At 54.9% G+C, this 11,155-nt stretch overlaps 1 protein-coding gene across 2 annotated transcripts in view; it reads right to left on the bottom strand.

The window, feature by feature from the left end:
- The window catches only part of SLC6A7 (solute carrier family 6 member 7), a 26,931-nt gene that overhangs the window by 5,917 nt on the left and 9,859 nt on the right, over positions 1-11,155 (bottom strand). Inside the window, exons 5-14 of one of the 2 annotated variants that reach the window (XM_006150888.1) lie at positions 8,559-8,697; positions 7,103-7,237; positions 6,167-6,270; positions 5,922-6,046; positions 4,326-4,438; positions 4,107-4,238; positions 3,572-3,671; positions 3,289-3,389; positions 2,613-2,780; positions 3-14 (exon numbers count right to left, since the gene is read on the bottom strand). In XM_006150888.1, the coding sequence (XP_006150950.1) occupies positions 3-14; positions 2,613-2,780; positions 3,289-3,389; positions 3,572-3,671; positions 4,107-4,238; positions 4,326-4,438; positions 5,922-6,046; positions 6,167-6,270; positions 7,103-7,237; positions 8,559-8,697 (1,129 nt within the window). The remainder of the gene's footprint in view (positions 1-2; positions 15-2,612; positions 2,781-3,288; positions 3,390-3,571; positions 3,672-4,106; positions 4,239-4,325; positions 4,439-5,921; positions 6,047-6,166; positions 6,271-7,102; positions 7,238-8,558; positions 8,698-11,155) is intronic. The other variant, XM_006150889.1, reaches the window with a different exon arrangement.

Raw genomic sequence — 11,155 nt, 5'->3', positions numbered from 1 at the left:
GCCTGCTGGAGCCGCTGCAGCAGAGCGACCGCAGCAGTGGAGACAGCCAGCATTGGTGCGTGGAGTTGCAGGCACCCAGCGACTCCTCCCACATTACCTAGTGGGTGCTTGCAGGTACCCCAGCCCAGGATGAGGCTGCTATGACTCCTGCAAGGGCCAGTTCACAGACCTGCTCTGCCACTTACAGGGCCGGTGGCCTTTGCAATGTGAATCACAGCTTCCTGGTTGTAGGGTATGACTAGGAGGTGGGCCCCTCCCCAGGAGCCCACTCTGGGTCCCTACCCTTACACGCTGAGCCCTAAGGAGCTGCAGGCTTCTAGGAAAGAGCCATGAACTGGGAGAACCAGAGTGGGACTGCAGCCAACCTTCCCGGTTCCCCCTGCCCTGCTGTTCTGCCCTGCTCTGTCTGGCCTTTCCCTCTTGGAGCCCGTGAAGTTTCCAAGGAAGGAGGGAGCTGACTAAGATGATGACTAAGCCTGCACATTCCAGAGTCCCTCACTCTTGTCACTTTCCGAAGCCCTCTGCCTGCCCTGCCAGGGAGAAGAGCCCCTGGACCTCTAAAGAAAGGGAGGCAACTAACAGTGAGGCCGACTGCGTGCAGCGTTCGGGCGAGATGATGAACGTGTGTCCTAAGCACCTAGCACAGCTCGGTGCTGGAAACACGGCGACACTTACACGAATGTATCAAGAGCGTGTTTCCCACTGCTCAGAAACCTCCTCTCCCTGGAAATGGAAATCCACGTCTTCGCCCCAGTCCACCTCCCGGACCTCAGCTCCTGCCACTCTCCCTCCACGTCCTCTGCTTCGGAGCACAGGCCTCCTCGCTGGTCTCAAGCGAGCCTCAGGGCCTTTGCATCTGCTGCCATCCTGCCCGGCATGCCCTTCCTGTGGGTGTGTGCCTGGACCACTCAGTTTACTTAGGTCTCCGCTCATCTCTGGTCACTTCCTCCGAGGTCTCCTCTGCCCACCCTGGCCAAAGTACCACCCCCTCCACTCCCTGTTCCCACACTCTGCTTTCTCTTGGGTCGTCAGAGAAGTCATGACGCATTTCTGCATAGAAAAGCATAGAAAAATATGTCACGACTTGTCCGAGGACCCGGTACTTGTTGGTTTGTTTTGAAGTGCAGCCCTACCACGGCCTTTCTGTGCTGTTGAAGGCCAGCTCCCACATTAAAGTGCCAGCTCCCGGGGAACAAGGACTTAGATCTATGCCCAGACCAAGGTGCCTCAACCCGAGCATTTCAGTCTGGAGATCTCTGTTGTGGGGGCCGTCCCCTATGCATGGAAGGAGGATTAGCAGCATGCCTGACCTCTGCCCAAGGACGACAGTGGTGCTCCCCCGGGCCCTGGACCCTCCATGACAAACAATGTCTCGGGCATTGCCACATGCCCCCAAGAGACCCCTGGCCTGCCAGCATTGCGCTAAGTGTCAGCCTATTTCATCTTTCAGTGTCTCCACGAGACTGGCGCTAATGGCCTCCCCCCACAGATTCCACATGAAACTTAAAGCTCAGAGAGGTTAGTTAAGTCGGCCAAGATCACCCAGGAGGGAGGTGGTCATGCTGGGACTTGAACCCCAGCGGTCTGGCCCCCTCCTGGACTTTTTTTTTTTTTTTTTGAGAGGTTTTTGGTATAGGGTGCGTGGGCTCGCCAGACAGACAGAGAGAAACAGAGAGACAGAAAGTGAGAAATCACCCCCCAGGGAGGATGGTCACACCGCAATCCCTTCTCCTCCATTCTCCTCTCAGGATCTTGGGCACGCACGCACACGCGCCCAGCATGAGTTTAAGCCACCGGGTCCGGGACTCAAACCACAGTTGACTACACGAGAGTGCAGTGATATAGCCATTACGCTAACTGCTGGTCCCTCTTTTTTTTTTTTTTTTAAGAGGTTTTAATCTTAGGGCATGTGCACTCACCAAGGAAAGGGAAAGTGAGAAATCACCCTCCAGGGAAGATGGCCACACCACAATCCCCTCTCCTCCATTCTTCTCCTGGGATCTTGGGCACACATGCACACATGGCTGGTGTGAGTTTCAAGTCCTGGCTTCAGGATTCGAACTACAGTCGGCCATGTGGGAGTCCCGTGATGTAATCACTATGCCACCTGCTGGTTCCCCATGCTGACTTTATAAACGTTCTGCTGCTATGCCCCCTACAATGCTGAGCACACTGAGAAGCTCCTTTTCTTCTCACAGCAGCCTTGTAGGTAGGTAGCACTACCCCATTTTAAAGATGGGAAGACTGAGGTTCAGAGAGGTGCAGTAATTTGCTTAGGGTCATGCGGCCAGCAAGTGGCACCACCAGGATTCTGCTCCTAGCATACCAGTGCTGGGAGTGCTGGTCTCTGAAAGCGGCACCGCTGAGCTGGTAATGACTCTCTGCAGTGCTTGCCACTCCCGTCAGCCCCCAATAACACGTGTCCCCTTCTCCTGGCTGTGGGTAGCCGTGACAGCAGGGCAGGAAGGAAGCAGTGGCTGCAGGGGAGCCCAGCATTCCAGGAGCCCTGCTAGAAGATGCCTGCAAAGCCCTGGATAAGGTGCTAGGCAGGTGTGGGTCTGGCAGGGCCCAGGTCAGGAAGGCTGACGGTGGGCGGGGCGGCGCAGACTCACCTCCCAGAGCGAGCCCTCCTCTCGGAGTACAGCCACCAGCATGCCGGCTGGGATCAGGAGGCAGGACAGCAGGCCCATCAGGATGCCTAGCAGCTCAGCCCAGGCAGGGAAGCGGTAGCTGCCGTACTCTGAGGGCTGGTACTTGACGATGCTGTACACCAGGAGGGCCTGCAGGGGGAGATCTCCCAGCATCACAGCACGGCAGGTGTCAGGCAGGCTCCCAGGGTTATGAGAGCCCAGTTCTGAGCCACCTTCAGGCTGAGCTGGCCCAGCCCAGGCTAGCCCAGGGCTTGAGTCTTGCCCGGGGCCACCCAGTGTTCTGTGCTGTGCCAGACCCTGAGATGGTCCATCAAGGCCGAGCCAGCTCGGCACCAGTACCAAGGCTGGTTACGGCCCTGGTCAGAAGTACCCTAATCCTGAGATGGCCTGTCCCTGAGCTGCTCCAACCCCAGGCTGGTAAAATACAGCCTCAAGGTGCAGCCCTGAAGCCCCAAGGCCTGAGAAAGCCTGGCCCATCTTGGTAGGCCTGGAACTGCCACAAAAGCTGGGGACACAGGGGGAGGGGAGTGGATTGCAATCCTACTCTGAGCCCGGTGGCCCTACCAGTCTGAATCACAGGGGACCCCTCTATCAGTCCTGGGGCCCAGCCAGCAACCTGCCCTCCCGCCTCCATTACCAGGAGCGTGGCTGGGGACAGGAACAGCCAGCAGGCCCTGAAGTAGAGGCCCGGCTTGAAGCCCAGCATCATGTGGATGTCGCGGCAGAACCTCTGGATGCCTGCGCAGGGGAGGACAGCAGAGGGGAGGGCAGCAGGCATGGCACGGCCCACAGGCCCCACAGCACCAGCCCCTCTTCCACCCAACTGCCACCACCCGAAACCCTGACCTGTGGGAACAGGGACCAGGTGCTGGGGGCTCCCACTGCAGAGAGCCTTGACTGTCTCCCAGGGCCCTTCTTACCATACACCCGGGTGACGGCGAGGCACGTGGTGATCACCACCACCATTAGCCCGAAGCTCGCGCTGTAGTCGTCCAGAAGGACCAGCCAGTACATGCCCCCCTGGAATATAAGCCACAGCCCTGTGGTCCCCTCACCAGCCTCACTCTCCCCGCAGGAGGAGAGCAGGAAGTGGCCAGGCTGGCTGGGACAGCAAGGCGAGAACACGACAGCCTCTACCTTCGTGGCCCATCGTTACGTGCATCGTCCTGAGTTTCACAAGGGCCTCGCTTTACCAATGAAGAAAAATAGGCTCAGGGAGGGGAAGCCACCTGTCCTGAGGTCACTCAGCAAATGCAGGAGCAAGGCTTGAACCCAGGTCCTTCAGACTAAGGCTCCACATTAGGACTGGATCGTAAGGCCAAGCTGCCTCCCTTAGGAGACAGGGCCTGGGGTGGGCGATGGAGGCAGCTCAGCGCTGCTCAGCCAGGCCAGGGGCGTGGTGGCAGGGTCTGCTGTGGCCCCGCCCGGCCTGCCATCCCACACAGTGCCACTCACATCTGTGGTGAGGATCAGCCCCATCAGGTACATGGCCACGCAGATGAGCCCTGAGAACACCGCCTTCTTGGGCCGCAGGTAGTACGGGAACTCATCTGTCACGGCTGTCACGATGGTCTCCAGAAAGGCAAACTGGGGGGGGGGTATGGGTGAGGGTCAGAGTCTGTCCCCGCCACACACACCCCACACGAGGTGACCGCTGTTGTGAACAGGGCTCACCTGGCTGTCCAGGCCGAGCGTCAGGAGCATGAAGAAGAAGAGGAAGGACCAAAAGGGTGACAGAGGCAGCATGGTCATGGCCTGTGGGTAGACCACAAAGGCCAGGCCAGGGCCTGGGCCAAGGGCAGTGGGTCAGCAACCTGGGACACGTGGCGGGCTGCCACACACACGCACACACACGTTCACCCACTCGGGCACGCTCGTGTAGCCAGGCCATCTTCTCCTGTCTTTTCTTTCTTTCTTCCTTTCTCTTTCTTTCTTTCCTTCTTTCTTTCTATTTATTTTTAAAGAGGTTTTTGCTATAAGGTGTGTGTGCTTGCCGAAGAGAGAAAGAGACAAAGACAATGAGAGGGAAAGTGAGAAGTCACCCTCCAAGAGGGATGGCCATACCACAATCCCTTCTCCTCCATTCTCCTCCTGGGATCTTGGGCACACACGCACATGTGCTTGGCGTGATTTTCAAGCCACCGGCTCTGGGACTCGAATCTCAGTCAACCATGTGGGGATCCAATGACATAACCACTACGCCATCTGCTGTCCTCAAGCCGGCATTTTCTTAACTCCTAGACCTAAGCCAGCACACTGAGGTGCTCAGTAAACATAGGCTGATCAAGTGAAGGATTAGTCAGTGCAGGCCCAGCGTGGGGGCACAGTAGTAGCAGACTGAACGGCAGCACTGGAAGCCACATGGCTGACCACGGGTTCAGTTCTCTTGGCTTAAAAACCTGTCGGTTGTGTGTGCAGGCCAACCCAACATCTGACGAAATGGTGGGTCAGGGAAAGGGGATCTCTGAGTGATGAGACCCAGTCAAGGGTGCCCCTGTGTCTGTGCTATCACAGAAAAAATAAACTAAAAAAAGAGCATAGAATAGACACAAGACCCCAATATAAAACCTCATTAGGATACATTTATGAACTGAGACCAGCAGATGGCTTAACGGTTAGTCATCAGACTCTTTGTAGTTGACCGCAGTTCAAGTCCCGGACATGGCAACTTAAAACTCACGCCGAGCACATGTGCATGTTTGCCTGAAATCCCAAGAGGAGAATGGAGGAGAAGGCATTGCAGCATGGCCATCTCCCGCAGGGGTGATTTCTTGCTTTCTCTCTCTCTGGTGAGTGCATGCACCCAATAGCACATCTCTCTCTCTCTCTCTCTCTCTCAAATAAATAAATAAATAAATAGATAAATAAATAAACACTCATGTACACAATTATCACACATCATCCCACCAGTACATATACATACACATATCCACTGACACAAGACACACGGATTCACGAGCTCACTCACACTCTCAGTTCATTTGCACACAGACCAGACATCACAATGCACGATAAGACTCATTTGGAGAAACAGGGGCACAAAACAAGACACACTCATGTGAAAACTCATTTACCTCCAGACACAGGCTAATGCACACCTGTGCACACTCACCCCTTTGCACATGGACACCCAGAACCAGCTAAGGCATGTTTGCATGCACATGCATATATATGCACACACGCAAGACATACCCTCCTCCAGCTCACTGGCCCACCCTAGCCGTGCCAGGCCCACACCCTAACCCCACTGAGACCTGGTCACCTGCCCACCTGCTTTGGCTACTTGGTCCACAGGCACGCCCAGCTCCTGAGACATGTAGCCCAGCACGGAGAAGATGGCGAAGCCAGCCAGGATGCTGGTGATGGCGTTGCCCAGCGTGACAATGAAGGTGTCTCTGCCAGCAGAAGTCCAGGCATGAGGCAGGAGGGGCTGGCCTTGCCCTCGACCCATGAGGCCCTCCCTGGCCAGCCACCCTCATACCTTGGCCTGGGCCTGGAGGGCTATGGACACTGACCTGTAGATGTTCTGGTGAAATGTGTTGTAAGAGGCAAAGGTGAGGAGCCCCCCGAAGCCCACCCCCAGGGAGTAGAAGATCTGCAGAGCAGCTTCAATCCACACCTGTGGCAGGGAGAGTGGGGAGGGAGGGCAGAGAGAGGGACACTGTGTGGAGGGCCACAGAAAGAAAAAGCAGGAGGGCAGGGCGGACACGGGGCGTCAGGCCCAGGGATGGCTCATGGCGCAGAGCCTGGCACAAGCAACACGGGCCGGAAGCAAACCCGACTCGACACTCACGCTGCGGGCCGTGGCTAAGCTCCTTCCTGCCCGCTTGCCCACCCAGGATCTAGAAGGTGGTCTCGAGGCTGGGCCCTGTTCTGAAGGAAGAGCACCTATCGTGAAGTGTTTGGCGGGCAGCTCCTTCCTGGCATGGAAGTCGGGCACCTAGATTTACATCCCTGCTTCCCCACTTCCTGAGGCACAGCCTGGGCAAGCCACATCACCTCCCAGGACCACAGGCCCCTCATCTGTAAGGAGGGGACAGGTACAGTGCCCAGCTTACGGGGCAGTAAGAGCCAGTCACTCCGTACATGAGGATGGTGGAGCAGGGGCAGGCAGTCACTGGCCGAAGCATCATCAACGCCAGTGTCGGCACCACCGCTATGGTTGTCACCACCACCACTGCCACACGCTCCTGGGGCCCAGAGTGAGACAGAGCTGGACTCCCGGCTCTGCCACTCCCTAGCTGTGACTGTAAGCTTATCAGTAATTCTTCTGGGCCTCCGTCTCCTCATCTGAAGTGGGAAACTGTGTCTACTTCACAGGATTATTAAGAAGAGTAAACGCAGAAGATACACAGGAAGGGCCTAACGCAGTGCCTGGTGATGGTAAGCCCCCGTCCCCGTCCCCCAGCTCAGGCCTGACTTCTCCGTCCGCACCGCAGAGAGGGCCTCACCTTGGAAGACAGCAGGTGGTGGAACTGGGGGGTGAGATAGAACTGGATGCCCTTCCAGGCCCCTGGGAGGGTGACTCCACGGACCAGCAGCATGAGCAGGATGAGGTAGGGGAATGTGGCCGTGAAATACACCACCTGAGAGATGGAAGGGGGCAGCCCAAGATGGGGACCTGCCCTCCGAGCCACTCCTCCTGAAAGCCTCTTCTGAGTAGCTCGCCTCCCAGCCTTGGGCTGCTGAAGCCGGGAACCACCCATGGTGCTCCTCCGCCCTCCCAGCCACCAGCCAGGTGCTAGGACCCCGCTCCCCAATGCCACCCCAGAGCCAGCTCCACTGCAGCCCCGGTCCAGCCGTTGTAAGGCCTCCTGTTCCCGGGCTCGCTCCCTGCCCCCTGAAAACCCACTCTGCATGGCCCTGACATTCGACTCCCCAGACTCCCTGTGCCCTCTCTCCCCTCGAGAAGCCACCAGCCAGCCACCCTTCAGCAAGCACCATCAGCCTCGACGTCCCCACTCCTGGGTTCCATGAGCCCCTCAGCTCTCCTAAGTGGTTTCTACCCTGCCTGCCTAGGCTTCCTTTCCACAGCTCTGCTCCTTGTGGACAATTGGCAGAGGGACAAGTTCTAACTTAGGAGTGACCCAGCGAAACATTCAGGTTTCCAAGTCCTCCTGGAAGCGCAGTGTCCCCTCCATCCCCCTCCCCTGATCTAAAGTGGACATCTGAGGCTATGTCTTCTCAGGGTCTGGTTCGCCTCCTCAGATGACAGCACTCAGACTTCCCCCAGATGGGCAACTCCATCCCAGCCCCAGGGGCAGGGGGGCATTCTACCCTCGTGACCAGAGATGGATTAGGGATGGGCACGTGTCTGATTTACCCAAGAAGCCTAGTTCTAGGATCTTTACAAACTAGAGACAGAGACAGCCCTTCACTGAGCCGGTGAGACACAAACCAAGAGCCGCTAGGGGCAAGCTCACTCATGAAGGAGAGCCCTCAGGGGGAGGTTTGCTGAGAGACCCTGAGAACCAGATTCCTGATCACAGGGATTGAACTAGATCCAGCCACTCCTGAGGCCTACCCTCTGGACCTCCCGGAGGGAAGTGTGACAGTGGGGTCTGGTCACTTGCATCTCAGATAGCCCTGTTATTCACGTTTGCATGCATTTCCACCTCCCAAGCACTCGACCAACTCTTGCCAAGCCCTGCCGGAGTGCCAAGCATGAGGAAGCATGAACATTCAAATACCGCAAAGATCCTGCCGCGGCAAGCTCCCATCCAGGAGCGCGGCCCACGGTCTCTCTTACCCATGTCTTTCTCCAGGCAGCGCTTTCTCCCCAACCTCAGGGCCCTCTGCCTCCCCTTCTGCCAGTTGGAATCTATTTCTCTGCTCAGACTCAGTTCATGCCCTGCCTCCTCCAGGAAGCCCACACCCCACCAGGCCCCCAGGCCTCCCCGGCCTCACCTTGCCCGATGACTTCACGCCCTTGAGGATACAGAGGAACACGATGACCCAGGCCAGCAGCAGGCAGAGGCAGAGGTTCCAGCGGACAGCCCCGGGGCTGCCGATGCCCTGGCTGCCTTGGATGTGAAGCACGTAGCGGCTGCAGGAGACAAAGGTTCGCGTGTTCCCTGGTCCCTGCTATGCTCCACTGACACAGGGTGAAGCCGTGTTCAGCTTGCCAGGCCCTACTGGCTCTTCACCTGCACCCCCGAGCCCTCGCGGTCCTGCTCTGACCAGCCCGGTGCCCAGCAGGTCCCCACAGACCCACCGCTAGGCCCCGTTCCTCCTGGGCTTCCATCTGGATGTGGCGGATGGGTGGCCACAGCAGGAGACTGGAGGGTGGGAGGAAGGAGGGAACTGGCCTGGCTGTGCACTTCTGTGGCCACAGTTCTCATCAAGCAGCCTCTCCTGCATGGCTCCAACCCCCCAGGCGCCCTCCTTGCCGTCTTGGTTCAGGCTCTCCCTGTTGCTAGTCTCCAGTACCCCAGGTCTCTTCGTGGACCCCATCCCTCTGCAAACGCCCCTCTGCTAAGCCCTCCTACAGCACCACCTGCTTCCTGCCCGCACCCTGATGGATGCAGTGGGCCGTGGCGTTGCCAAGGAGATCCCTGGCCGTGGCTGGTGACCATGTCAAGTTCTCTGGCTTGAAGCTACAGCCCCAAGTCTGGTCACAGTGGCAGACACTTTGAATGGATTTTTAAAGGCAGGTTGGAGATCAAAGCATTTCAAGACACGAAGCTCATCTTGGGGAGAATTCCTAAGAGCAGTCCTCTGCAGGCGAAGGGATGGGGGTATCTGGTCTAAGTTCTCTGGCAACCAATGGTCCCTGCCCAGACACCAGGCTACTCTAGAATGTTCTAGAACAAAACCAAAAATCAGGAGTCCTTGGTTTCAGTATTGCCTCTGCTGCTAATTGTTGGATGAGCCTCCAGCCTTGTTTTCTCAGTTAGGAAGTGGGGCATCGGAATGGGCTGATGCACCACGGTGTCCTAGCACCCACCCTTTCACCCACCCTTTGCAGGGCTCACGGCGTGCCTGTCCTGTGATGATGGCTAGCAGCCTTTCCTTGTCAGTCCTCGCACCAAACCCTTCCTTACTTGATTGCACTCTTACTTCTCCTGTTAGAGGGATCTGAGCCAGTCCTGTCTATGCTAAGTGCACCTATTGTGAGAGGAAGTGCTCAATAAATATTTACCAGAAGAATGAACAAGTGGACTGGCCCCATAGCCTAGTGGTTAAGGGAGCCAGCTCTCACACGGCTGAATGAGTGTTCTAACCCCAGCCTCGCAGCTTGGAAAACATACCGGGCACATGTACATGCATGCCCCAAATCCCTACAGAAGGGAGAAATGACCAGAAAAGCTCTTTAAATAAATCCAACCGACAGTGAAGATTTGCCTAAGGATCTACAAACTACACTCACTTCTACAAAATGTGCATGTCATGAAATTAATGCTTAAAGAGGCTATTTGCATCCTCGTCAATATAGACTTTATGAGTTGCTAATTGAATTAAGCACTTAAATGTCCATTTCTTTGAAACGACTTGCTTAGGTTTCTTTCAAACTTTTTCCTAGTTGTTGCTATTCAAAGGTGGTTATATTAATACACTATGCTACATGCAGGCGCATAAACCATAAGAACCTGTAACAAAACCAGACATCAGAAATGTACCTACTCATATCTCAAGTTTAATCATGTTTAGCTAATATAATCCCCTATTTAGATCAAATGAATGAGAAATACTATCCGAAAGAAAGCAGAGCTGGAATACCTCCATCAGGCTAGGCAGACAAATCCCTCAAGGAGCCAGAATCCTGGGAGAAACAAATGTGGATTAGGAACGTTCCCCATGCAGTCTAGCAGGGAGGTGATTCTGGCACAAGGAGAGAAGCCGAGAGCAGCAATCCCTTTTGCTCGGCCTTAGACATGGGGAGCTGCACATACAGCAGTCAGTTCTCGATGCAAAGCACCTTCCTTAAAAGTTCGATAAACTTACAGTAAGTAAACATCCAGAAGAAGAAATATATCCTTGGCATTTTAGATTACGCACTATCTATCAAGTCAAATGCATCCGTTTCTTCACAAATATCATCAAAGATATTCACCTTGGGAATATCTTTGTGTGTCATGTCTGACACACTTCTCAAGCCAGTTTTAACTATGTTAAAAAGAATACACAAAGTAGAAATATATTTTACTTTTCTTTCTTTAGTTAAGTCAATTTACAAGAAACGAATGATTTTAATTTAACTATTGTATTTAAATGGGTGGTTGTTTTAATTACACTGGATTAACTATCAGTGACTTCCATAGAAACTGTACCTCTGACTAAAAAGAATGAAATAATACATCATGATAAAGTATACCTCTCATTTTATTCTGAATGATGGATGGTGACCACATAGTGAGTAACAATTCCCCATCAGATATTAAACTCACATAAAGGTGTTTAAGTTCACTCACTTTTAAACAAGTGACTGATTTTTATGTGTCCATCACTATGTACATGGGCTGTAGAAACAAGGTCAGGGACAGTTAGAAATGTGATTTAATAAA

The sequence above is a fragment of the Tupaia chinensis genome, unplaced genomic scaffold (assembly GCF_000334495.1).
Source record: "Tupaia chinensis unplaced genomic scaffold, TupChi_1.0 Scaffold000303_1, whole genome shotgun sequence".
Classification (NCBI taxonomy): Eukaryota; Metazoa; Chordata; class Mammalia; order Scandentia; family Tupaiidae; genus Tupaia; species Tupaia belangeri.
The sequence above is the reverse complement of the archived record's forward strand: the minus strand, read 5'-3'. Positions and strand labels throughout refer to the sequence as shown.